The sequence below is a fragment of the Pavona decussata genome, unplaced genomic scaffold, assembly GCF_977016875.1.
Source record: "Pavona decussata unplaced genomic scaffold, jaPavDecu1.1 SCAFFOLD_68, whole genome shotgun sequence".
NCBI classification, from domain to species: Eukaryota; Metazoa; Cnidaria; class Anthozoa; order Scleractinia; family Agariciidae; genus Pavona; species Pavona decussata.
In genome coordinates, this window is record NW_028145487.1 from 807,483 (window position 1) to 820,161 (window position 12,679).

A 12,679-nucleotide genomic window follows, 5' to 3' on the forward strand; every position below is an offset into this window, starting at 1 on the left:
GGGGAATTGAATTATCCAGGTATAAACTTATGAAATCAAGGCTCTCATTCAAACACGTGCTGGGAAAAGGCGGCAAGCGTGCATTCGTTAGACCAGCATACTGAAGTGAAGGACATAGCTTGAATGACAACATGTACTAATCAAATACCACCCACCGCCCCTCATTGACTTTCAAAGGTGCGTCCATTGAAACTGCCAACAACCGTTTAACCTTTGAGTCTTTAGTTACAAACGTCCATATCATTTTCTTTTGGTTCCTCTGTTGCATAATACACATACGAATCACTGTTCTATCGTACTGGTAGAGTACAACCTGTTCAACACGTGGCTAAAATCATCGTGTGTTCCTTGCGTTCAGAAACAGTTTTTCCGTCGTCTGTTTGTGTGGTAAAACGCGCTACTCAAAAGCTGTGTTAGTTATGACAAAGCCTTTCTAAAGATGACATTTAGGGCTGTTTAATAAAATAACAACGCTCAAGAATATGAACAGGATGTTGCACTTTGTATTTCCGTATTTAGTCTGTTGATTTGAACTTTGTGAGAATGGTTTTCAAACTTGAAGCTTACTCAATCAGAAATATAGATTTTCCCTACGAACACTGTTTTCATAATTAAAGTTTTGTGGGGGAAGGGGAGGGGGGCAAAGGAGTTAGGAACCTGTCCTTGTATGTTTTACTCCGGCCAACAGTGGTGTTTAATAGTAAAACACTGCTCCAGGCAGTCTCGTTTAACGCCAAATTATTTCCGATTTTGAATTTCATAACGGAAATATTTACCGCGACCTTTACGCACGTCTTATGAACTCCAGCGCATGTCTAAATTGACAGTCTCATATTGCTTTCTACACAATCCTTAAATGTTTGTTAGATAAATTTGTTTAATGAAAGCATGACTGGTGTTCGGTCAGGTGACTTTGATTTGACATTCAGAGACGAGCATAGTTGAAGCTATACAGAATTGAACTTGGCCACACCCGATTCCACCTTCTAAAGAATTATCTTTCCAGCCTCGGGCAAGAATTTCCAGATGTCCTTATACCCTCTCATCCTGCTTGCCAGCCGAGAAATGCCATGAAGTCCAAAGGCATTTCGTGCAGTCGTTTCACCCCAGACTCAGCCATGGAGTCTTGTCGTTATTTTGCCTTTTTGCTTTTCAAAAGGGCGCTTTTCAGGGACATCTGTGAGGGGGTAGAGCAAACAAAGCAGTGTTAGGATAACACCAAACCATCGTAAAGAAAAACAGGTTGCGCCAACATTAGGGTTCTTAAGCCGTGGCTTAGCTAAGCTGCGAACTACGCGAAATGCGCTGTTTATACCTTGCTTAGCTAAGCCACGACCTGTCATTTTTCGACGCATTATGAGATAAGCTCACGACTTAGCTAATCCGCGGCTTATTTCTCTCGCACAAAACGGCCTTATATTCTCTTTAATTTTCTGGATTAATTTGGTTCCAATTTTCAATCCTGTGAATGAAATTAGATTGACGAGAAAGCTAACTAAAGGAAGGTAAAAGGAATCCCAGGATCCACAAGGGTTTGGAACTATTCGAAGATTTCATTCTTTCCTTGGCTCTTTCAGAGCAAGCCTGATATTCCACGAACGCGCGTGAGATACCGAGTTGCCTACAACAATACCATATCCAACAAACACAAGTAGAATTATTGTATTTTTTAAAAGTCAAACAAACAAGAAATATTGCTAGATCTTGCTGTTTTTATTTTTGCACGAAAAACTAGAAGACGATTTGACTGCCGCTATTTCTGTGGCGTGGTATAATAGCTGGTGTACCATGGCCGCTAAGGCAGTCAAAACTCTGAAATTCCATTATCCAATGATCAGTTAATTAATAACGTTAAAAATATCTTTAGTGGATCGTTTTTAATGGTTTTATTGCTACTTTAATTTTAAGTATTTTATTGCGAGTACATCATTCAACTGATTACATGCAAACTCTTGTAGTACGGACAACTCTAGTAAAATGCGCACGATTAATACTGTTGGCCGTAGGCTTTCTCGTACCAAAACACAAAGCTGGTTATCAGAGGATGCCTCTCGCCTCCTTTCTCGCGAACACATAGACTTGGTTACAAGTCGAGCTCAAAGAGCGCGAAGGGCGAGAAGCGAGCGACTTTGAGAAAGTCTAGCGAACACACAAACAGCAATAATTGGCAATATTTAGCCCATATTAAGAAAGTTACATGGCGAGTGCTAAAGTCTTACCAGCATGAAATGCGCGATGACATTACCGAGATGGATTTCCAATAACTTTACATTCCAAGCAGTTACCTGTTTATCTCGGAAAGAACGCTTCGTTTTGCCTCTGACGTCTCTGTTATGACGCATCATCATAAAATTCTTCTTTCTTCTTTTCTCCTGCAAATAGCGAACTATGCAGTTATATTTTGATCTGTTCATAAACAACCCCGATGGGGCAATCCATTTGCCATTCTCATACTACCGGCGTCAAGTCTGATGCTTGATGAAAAATACTCCCAGTTTTTCGTTTTAATGACCACAGACATTACGATTCAACATGTCTTCATTAAAACTATTCTCCACCGATCTACAGCAAACACTGAATCGACTGAGCTTCGAAAACTAAACGGTAAACGAACTGATTTTCTGAAGGCGCACGTTTTCCCGCGTCATGTTGGCAGATATCTTTGCTTTGGATAACTTCAGTTTCACGATTATCTTAAATACTTCGATCACCTCGGGTGTAAAGGTACCGAAGTCTATCTATCACAACACCTTCTTCAAAATTTTCCTTGATTTGGTTACAACCTTTTTCTCACCTTATTCGACGTGCTAGCAAACTCATTCAGTCTCTTCTTCGTGGCTTTCTTGGAGCCAAACTTCTCTCTGCCTTGTCTACCGGCCTGCGAAACGAGGACAGAAGAAAACGATTATGGAAGTCAATTGAATAAAGACGCTCAAAGTTAGGACTGCGGTTCTCCAAGGAAGTGATGATGATGATGATGATGATTTATCAATCAATCAATCAATCAATCAATCAATCAATCAATCAATCACCTTTAATCGACACAGTTTTTCTGGTATATACGTAAGAGCTTTCATTGCAATACACTCTCTTTTTAATATATATATATAAGAACCTTTTTAATAAGAACGTTGAGGCTGAGATTAACTAAAATTTAAGAATATTACTCAGTCAAGAACATTTTTATTACGACCAAATGTTGTTAAAATGGACAGTAAAAATACGGATAAAATAATACATGTAAAAATTCAGGCTATGTAGTCCAATTAACCCAAACAATAGGTGTCTTGGTCACGTCCGCATAGATTTATTGAAATACTATAACAGATAGCTTATATGTAAGAACATCTTAAGAAATTTTCAGGCTCAAAATTTGCCAAAAATAATAAGAACGTTCAGCCTTAGCCCCAAAATCAGACGTTCTTATATGAAAAAGAAAGAGTGTACCGCAAGCGCATTACTCTCGGCCTTTGCGTAATTCTTTCTGCTAAAATTAACGAAGGATTCGATATTGCATCTATTAATAAATCTCTTTTAATTTAAATTAGCCGATACACCGAAAATAAATCAACCCGGAGTAAACACTTTGGTCCTGAATAGCTTATTCTCTATACCGCAGCTGTTGCTAACGTTATGCTGTTTACCATCTTTGTTGTTGTTGCTGTGCATTTGTCACCTTATTTTCATAATCTCACAAACATGGGAAACGAAACAATTCTCAAATTCAAGAATCTTCCTGAAAAACAGGATGCACCAAGACGAACAAAAAATGTTTTTTCTAAGCTAAACTGGCGCGTTTGATGTAAGTTTACTTGGTCTTTGTCATTCTCAATTTAGCCTGTTATCTTTACCACTGGCGTGCGTCGCGCGTGACTCGTTCCGCGTTCACCTCGCGCTTCGCGCTCGTCTGTGGAACACGTGATAAAACTACCGCAATTATGAAGGCTACTCTTAGTATTATAGTGTCCTTTTTCACTTCCAACCGCCAAATGAAAGATCGTAACCAACTGATTACTCCTAAGTCAGATTCGCGTGATCAAGGAATCCAGTGCATTTTTCGTGAAAATTGCAACTGAAAGCTTCGTCATTTTGAACCATTCCTAAACAGTTTAAGCTCCAAGGCCAATACAGTAACAGATCAAAATAGACGATGCGCGTCATAAACTGGTGAAGGATTGGTCGAATTTTCTCAATCTTTCCTAGAACGTGAGTCACAAAGAAGATAATGCTTCTCAGAATTATTTGCGTCATAAGGAAAATAAACAGTGTTGGCTTGAGTTAAGAATTTTCCCTTCCTCAGAAGCTTAGGGCCTTTATTTGCCCCTTAAGATAATCACGAGAGGCTTAAAGATGGTTTAGCGCTTTTCCTTGTGATATTGCCTAAGTACATATTTGCCTCATTGTCGCCAGAAAGCCCTTGGCCATACTTGCCATGGTTTTCACATGAATGGTCACACACTTAAGCATTTCCGGCTCTGCGAATGGAAAGTTTGAACCATCTTATGGAGCATGGAAAGAATCAGCAAAGAAAAATGCTTCAATAAAGAAAGGATTTCACCCACAGGCTGAAAGTTAGAACCACCTTGAAATGCATGCAAAAGATTTCCAAAGAAAAGTACTGCGCAGTAGTTTATATTTGAATGATGTACCTCAAATATTAGAGCCACATTCTACAGAATAACAAACAGCAGCACTCGAGAGTAATGCTGAATTGCATTTGTTTGAAAAACACACGATGTCGTTAGGATTTCACATATACCGACCAAAAGTTAGAACCACCTTGTGCAGCCTAATAAACAGCACCGCAGGAAAGTATGCTCAGATTGCAGGTTGACCTTTTTCTCTTCTGAATGGTCACATTTTAGGATTTCAACCACGACTCGAAAGTAGAAACAACTTGAGTGGAGAACGAAAGCTATGGAGAGATTTTCTGACACGCACTGAAACACTATTTTCATCCGCTCTCGTTCTGCCAAAATATCGCGAACTGACGCAAATCAAGCGACCTTGCAGTTTTGTCATGCAATGTTCAATCAACCAGGACTGAGATCTTGGCCAAAGGTACAATATCACTCCAGTCATTGCTATAATTTGACGTCAGTTTCTGCTTCTTGCACTCCTGCGCCTCAAGGCATTCAGTACACTCTTCGCGCACTCAAAGTAATATTCCTACATCTTCAGCAATTTCTTCTCACAATATCAAAACGCTGTTCTTCTCACAATATCAAAACGCTGTCGTGCAGACAGAAGACGCGGGACGAGGAATTTTCAAGTACGCAAATTGCCTCGACGCGCCGTCAAGTTCTTAGAAACTTATGGACTAAGACACGCTAAGCTCTGATAAAAATATCTCACCAAGTGATTGCGGTTTGGTGGAAAAGAATCCGACCTGTATAACCATTTTTTTCCAATCATTCCTGTTTCCTAAAATGTGTTTCTCCTCTACAGGGGTAAGGTTTTACGCTATCATTTTCTGAATTTCACGCTAAAGACGTATTGAAATCAATTTCTGTGTACCCATATTTGAGTAGGTACAAAATTTCACGTCAAATCAGACTTGACGAGAAGGTAATCAATCTTGATTTTCAAAACTTTTCCATCATGTGCCAAAATGCATGAAAGGTTCTCAACAGTCAATTCCAGCAGTGTCCATCCCCCACGGCATTAGTAGGACATTTCTTCACATTGTTCGTCCCGGCGGGGGATCCGGCCTCAGGTACCCCTGGGCATTTGACGGTTTCATACATTCATTGGCAAAGACGATAACTTTATGACCAACTTCGTCAAAGGAAGTCAAAAATGAGAGGGTGGATCCAAGAACGATCGATCATTGGAGGAATATTAAGCAATAAGACTTAACACAAATCGGCGAGACTCTGAGACTGAGTTTCTGGATTTCTAAGACTGACACTGAGCTTGCACTGAATCATCTTTCATTACAACGAAGAAATCAACCATCTTTTTGACTGTACCATTGGGCATTTGAACAGCTCAGTCAGTTGTCCCCGCCGTGGGGCATTTGCCGGTTGCCTGAAAAATCCGAATGCGCGGAGGTCAGCCCGGCGGGGAAGGGGAGAGAGGGGTGGGGGTGGGGTGAGCACTACAGGGAAATGGCCTATGCATCTAGTAATGGTTCATTACTCACATAATTGAAAAGGTGAAAAAGTAAGACATATATGTGAGCGGATTGTTCTAACCATTGCCAACTCATATCTATCTCAAAAGTGTATAGCTCTATCCAGCCCAGATCGTCTGCAGCCGCGCCCCGAGTTGGCTTAGGCGATTTTGCGATCACGTACTGAAAGTACAAGCCAGAAAAGTTCAAAAAGAAAATCCGCTTTGCAATGTAATCTTGTCTAGCTTTGACCACCCTGTCAATTTTTGTTGTTTTAAGAAGTCTACCTCGGTGTTTTCCCTGTTCGGCTTTCGGTTCCAGAAATGCCTTAATTCTTAAACAGCTGAACCAGGAAAGACAACCTCTCCAGCTCTAACTCGAAAAATAAACATAGAAAATTCGCCACGATCGCATCATGGGTGGTGGTGGTGGTGATGGTGATGATAAGTAGAGATAAAGATAAAAAGAATACCAGGCTAAATAGATGCTTAATTTAGATTACAACTAACAATTCCCATCTCACAACCAAAAATCAAGATGGTCGAGAGGCCGGCTTTAGACAACAAAGTCCGAACATTTTTCAGAACGACTTCCATATTCCTTGAATCTGTCTCTCAGTTTCTCTTCCGGTGTTTTCCCGCCTGTCTCAGTGTAAATATTTACATTTCTAAAATGCAAGGAATTCTTGAAAGGAGACATAAGGGTCTTGGGATAAACTTGCGGATATAATTTCCCAAGAATTTCCCTATTGCTCAATTCTTTTATCCCAGGAAACATCCACAGTATTCTTATTTTACTCTCTAAAGCCACCATTATTCTCAAATATTTCCGTTTTCGAGGCACCGCCAAACGGCCAAGCTTTTGCGCCTTGCTTCTCGATTAGTATTAACGCTTAATTTGGCCATCCCGGTTAAACAAAACAAAACAAAAATCGCCCTAAACTAATGGTTTTGTATTAATTTCGCCGTTTTTTATTGCATTAAAAGTTAAATCAGGTAAAATGCACAGCACAGAAAAATGAAACCTACAAATCTAATTATCCTCTCTGTTAGAGCGACGACGACTATCTATTTTCACTTTCAAAAACATTTAACTATTATTTCCGGAATGCGCAAAACTTGTCCATGTATTGTTCTCTTTAACCCCGCTTAAACGCATTTAATACCAGCAATAACAAAGTCTTTCCAATGAAAAACCTGTTCGTGGGTAGATCTCCGAAGTTTAATTTGGCAGGAAACCATTTTCGGGTGAAACAATTTACACCATTCCAACGATCGAAGAAGTCCACTGGCAGAAGGGCTTGCCGACTGAATTTAATCTGTCTCGACTACGAATTATCTCTAGATAACCGCATTATTACCAATAAGAGACATGGAAGCATGCTACAAGACAAGGCATGCAAGCGATACCAAATGTAACTAACGCAAAAGCCAAAATGCATGTCATCGACCGTGTGAACCGGAAGTTCTTAGGATAACATGACGTGTAAAACGGAAATGTTCAACGCATGCATTTACATTTATTTATTTTTCGGGTTTTTCTTTTCGTTTTGTTTAATCTCATGCATTTGGTCAGCAATTTTGGCCAGAAAGGCTTAAAAAATCGAAGTGAAAATTGTTACGATACCAAAAATGAAATCCGTTTTTCAATTTTCGCCCCGTGCGCACCACGCGAGTAAAGGCGAGTAAAACTCGCGAGTCTCGAGTGCTGTCACACAATGGGTCGCGATTAACATGTCACGCATCAGTACGAAGCAGTGTTGTTTACTTCAAACGACTTCCGTTGTAGCAGCAAAGGAAGATCAACTGAGTTGCTAGACGTATTCCTGTTTACGTAATAACCCTAATTTTATTTTTCCTGTTACTACGCAGCCACATTAAAGGAGCTTTTGGCAAAGGAAAATCGCAGAATGCCGGTTTACATAAGAACTTTCTATTTACACAAGTTTTTCATGATCCAATCCAGGCTTGGCTAGGCAGAACTGAATACAAGAAAACTACAAATGCGCGTGTCTTTTTGCGCGACTACTCGCGCGTAAACATGCGCGTTTCCGCGCAGGCCCATAACGAGTACCCTTGCCTTATCTACAAAGGAAGTTTTAAGCCACCTAATTGAGCCGCAGTTTCATATCTCGCAGGGTATTTTCCCACAGGAACATCTAACATAATCAGAATTCTAACAACAAACCGACTTCCGTGAACAAGTTTCCACGAGTCAGGAAGCTGCTTGGTTTAGAAGCATGGTTAAAGAGACGCGACGTGCTACTATTTCCTTGACGAAAATGATCCGTCGAGGAAAGACACTAATGCGAGGTAATGCGCTTGTCTTGACTAAGTAGAGAGGATCATCGTGGATCAGGGATTTATGTTATTTTGTTTGATTTTCTGCATCTTTCGGACAATAAACAGGCAGGTACTGGACCTTAATAAACGTGCAGGTAATCGCGTGGTTCAAATCTTAAGAACTAAAAGCTCGTTTACTCCTAACAAGGAGTAACTTTCACAGTTTTCTGTGTATAGGGGCTCGCCAGTCAGGCGTTTATCTCCAGTTTTGGTTACATCGAGACACCAGGGCCCCGTTAAGCTCGAAATCCTAATCCACTTACAGACGAAAATACTACTTTATTTCCTCGATTAGGCGCCTGTCCGGTGCCATCGTAGCATAGTCACTAGACCTTTGATTGTCACTGGAACCTGCAGCTTCACTGTCTTTTAGCGCTGGGAACATCTGTCTGTTGTTCGTTCTCTTGTCCTTTCGATCAACCCTGTAAGACGTTGCAAACGGTGCAGGTTGCTCCATTTTCTGAGCCGTTTTTGTCTGAAAATGGGTACATTTTTTTTAAAGATTTTGGTCCGAAGTCTGAAATCGAGTATGGATTTTAGAGACCTGTTCTGCCAGTGAGAACAGGTATATCGAAAAACAAAATATAGTTTTGGTCTGAAACAGGGTCCTGGGGGTTTGGAGAACCGGGGCGGTACAACCCGACCCAAAAAAATTCTGAGGGTACGACAAAAAAAATTGTTTACGTTTATTGTCCAGGAAAAAAAGTGTTTAGTTCATTAATGTCGTAGCGGCAAATTAAGAAGTTTGAAATAATGAGCGCCCATGTCTTGATTGATTGTTGGAAGAAATGCCGCACAAGATTTGCGACCTTATTTCGGAGCTAAGCCCGGTAATCTTTGCTAATTTTACACCAAAACGTTAAAAATAGGTAATCTATTGATACAAAACATAACCTTAGTGTTAAATTTAGACCCTAGTTTTTAGACCGGATTACCTTGAGAAACACCAATTTTCTGTGCTTTTCTTCTCGTATACTCTAACATACTCTTGAATGAAAATAGAGTAGGTACTATTAAATTTACTTTTAGAGTATGAAAAAGCGCTGAGCGAGGATTTTGGAAAGGAAATCTGGGTTGCCAAAAATTTTAACTTCGGTGGATTTGAACCCACGACTTCCGGATCAGATCACCGTCGGAGCTGGTCGTTGGAATTTACGTATTTAAGTCGCGGCAATGGCGATGTTTCAGAGGTTTCAAGCTGTGTTCGCCGCGTAGGAGCTGTAAGATGTGATAGGAATGCGATGTGTGACTATCACATTCCAAAAAAAAAAGAACTTGGACATTTGTTTTCGAATGTTTTATGGCGTTTTGGCAACAATTAGATCAGGCGCGTGATCTCGTAAAGGCTCCCGAGACTACCTTACTTAGTCAATTTTTAATACATTCCCTCGCAACCAACCCATGAAAAAATGTATACTACTGACTATCGTAGCCAATCCTCGTTGGTTCCTTTAAGTCCCCTTATTGGAGACAGAACTGTCATCTCTTTTGGGTTTTTGCGTGGCGGCAATCGCGAACCGCGGAAATGCCAAGTAACTAATCTAAGGATATCCTGGTATCCAGGGCTATGGCCAACTATCAGACAGACGTACAATCTGATTGGCTACCCGGGAAGTGCGTGCAAGGAAAATTCCTGAATGCACAAACCAACTAGCCGGACCTAAAACATTTTTTTTATTACCAAATTTCTTTGTTGAATTAATCAGACACTGCTTTATAATAATTTAATATTTATCACTTTATTTACCCTTGGGTTTGTGAGGCTAGTTAGGCTTCTAGCTAGCACTTAAGGCTAATGCTCCGAGCAATTGAATTGAAATTTGGAAATGTTGGATTTTGAGGAGAAGGGAAAACCGGAGAACCAGGAGAAAAACTTTTGGAGCAAGGACGAGAACCAACAACAAACTCAACCCACATATGACGCCGAGTACGAGCATCGAACCCGGGCCACATTGGTGGGAGGCGAGTGCTGTCACTACTGTGCCATGCTGCGCCACGCATATACTAAAACAGTTAAACGGTTCATTTTCTATCGACTTTGATAGCCGGCTTGGGAATTCGCGATCGGGTCTCGCCAACTGTCGGTCAATAGAAACGTCTAATTGCTAAGTAGATGTCGTAGCACAACCATCAGAGTTGTTCTCACCATACTAAGCGAGTAGGTAAGTCATTAAACCATCAGTAGATTAGACTGCAAGCATGCAGTTCTTTTTCTTCCACAGTTTTCTGTATCGTGCATTGGATCAAGCGAGCGGCCAAGCCGCAAGCCGCGAGAAACGCAGGTCTTCCCTCTCCCCAATCCCTACTCGCTCACGTGTTTAATCTGCATATTCTAACCTTCACTTTGCGCCCGTGATCCGTGTAAAAAAATGCGGCTGCTCGCAGTCTGTCGATAGATCGGGTCTCATCTTTTTTAATTGGATAGATATTTATTCCCCAGATCAAGTTATCCGCCATTAAACAGTTTGGGTTCAGTCGTTCGTCAAATCTGTACCAAACCGTTTTATTGTTTTACTTACCAGCACGGTTTCCAGTCTTGAGTCCTTGTCGTGTTTTCTCTTCTTATGGATGTTCTCAATGTCTCCCACAGAAATTAACTCGCCTCTGGGTAACAAAAAGAAGCACAAACGATTACCTCTCTCAACGGCCGCGAGTAAAACAACGAGTTATGTAATGGTGAATACGTTTTTTGAGACTGTGTCGGCTCGGAATTCTTTCAGTTCACCAAATGTACAAAGTTTAGAGGAGAGGGGAGAAAAAAGAGGGGGGGGGGGGGGTCAATAAAAGGAAAAGGGCGTGGGGCGAATCACTCGGCACCGTAGACTGAACAGTTCGGCCCATCAAAGTTGCCTACCTTCACTAATGGTCCTCTCGTTCCGTTAATTTTTCTCTAATTAATTACACTTCTCCTGATTACAGAACCGTCGACAAACGTGGTATTACGAGCTAGTTTTGAAAAGGGAAGTATTCAGGTCGATGAGGTCCTTCTTTTCCTTTTTTTCTTGGGGAGGGGGGGGGGGGATTATAGAAGACACCACCTATATATGACCAGTTAAACAAGAGCAGGGATGCCTGAGTCTGTTTTTCAGTTTTTAGTTCTCATAAAAAGGAGGCGGCTGGGGAGGGGGTGGGGAGCCATGTGGTAAAGACGCCATCTTAAAAGAAAGGGGAGATGGGAACACGAAGTATAAACAGGGACCACCATCTTTTTGGGGGTTACGGTGGGTCCTGTCCGATTACATAATATTTCAGTATCTCCCAGAAAGGCCTATGCGTTACTCAGGTGAATGGATAAAAAAAAACGTTCATCTATCTTCATTAGGTTGTAATAAGCAACCGTACCTTTCCGCGGGTGCTGTGTTTTCGGCGCCTCTCTTTCGTTTTTTGCCCGCCTTTGGATCAATCAGACGAGCTGCTTCACGTAACCGAATCTTTTTGAAATCTTCGTCAGTGAGAAGCTGAAATAAAGATTTATAAATATGAAATTTAGTAAATTTAATCAACCTTTGTGGTTAGCTCAGTTGGCAAGGGGCGGGAGTTCTGCATTGTAATTCCATTCCGTAACAAAACACAATGAATAAACAAGATTTTCAGAAAATGATGACAGGGACACAGATGTAGTAGGCACTGCCTTTGCAAAGGTTGAAAAACCTTAAAGCACTGCTCGGATGACAACGTCGAAATCATGCGTGGTGCCGTCGCTAATTTGGGGACCGACAGGAACCACTGAGCAGGATGAAAACACAACAGAACAACAACAACAACCTTGGGCAGCCCTCCATACGAGACTTATTTACGATCATTCCTTTCAGATACAGTGACACACAACAGGTTCCAGTTGTTCAAACTATCCAGTGAATAAATCTCTATCCAGCGATAAAATGTACTCCAACTAATACATTTTAACCGTTGCAAACCGACTTATCCGCTAGATAAAGTTATCAACTCTTCAAACCTGGGACCAGATGAATAGTGGATAACAACGGCAAACAGTTCTACTGCCTTTTTGCTTTTTCAACACTTTCACAACCACAATGAAATTCTCCAAATTCCACAATAAGACCATTTGCCAGCGAACGCGGCCTCACAACAGACGAATCTGTTCCCTCACCCGTGTTTGGCTTATCCTTGCTGCTTTGGCTTTCAAATCTTCCTCTTCTGCTGTTTCGTTTTCTTCGTTGTCATCTTCATCTTCATCATCATCTTCATTCTACATAATGAA

General features: G+C 41.0%; 1 protein-coding gene across 1 annotated transcript in view; it reads right to left on the reverse strand.

Moving 5' to 3' along the window:
• Nucleotides 1-910: 910 nt before the first annotated feature.
• The window catches only part of LOC146477885 (protein SDA1 homolog), a 30,982-nt gene continuing 19,213 nt past the window's right edge, over nucleotides 911-12,679 (reverse strand). Inside the window, exons 19-24 of the mRNA XM_085112986.1 lie at nucleotides 12,569-12,667; nucleotides 11,800-11,915; nucleotides 10,977-11,061; nucleotides 2,795-2,878; nucleotides 2,286-2,372; nucleotides 911-1,177 (exon numbers count right to left, since the gene is read on the reverse strand). Of these exons, the coding sequence (XP_084969112.1) occupies nucleotides 1,133-1,177; nucleotides 2,286-2,372; nucleotides 2,795-2,878; nucleotides 10,977-11,061; nucleotides 11,800-11,915; nucleotides 12,569-12,667 (516 nt within the window). The 3' untranslated portion in view covers nucleotides 911-1,132. The remainder of the gene's footprint in view (nucleotides 1,178-2,285; nucleotides 2,373-2,794; nucleotides 2,879-10,976; nucleotides 11,062-11,799; nucleotides 11,916-12,568; nucleotides 12,668-12,679) is intronic.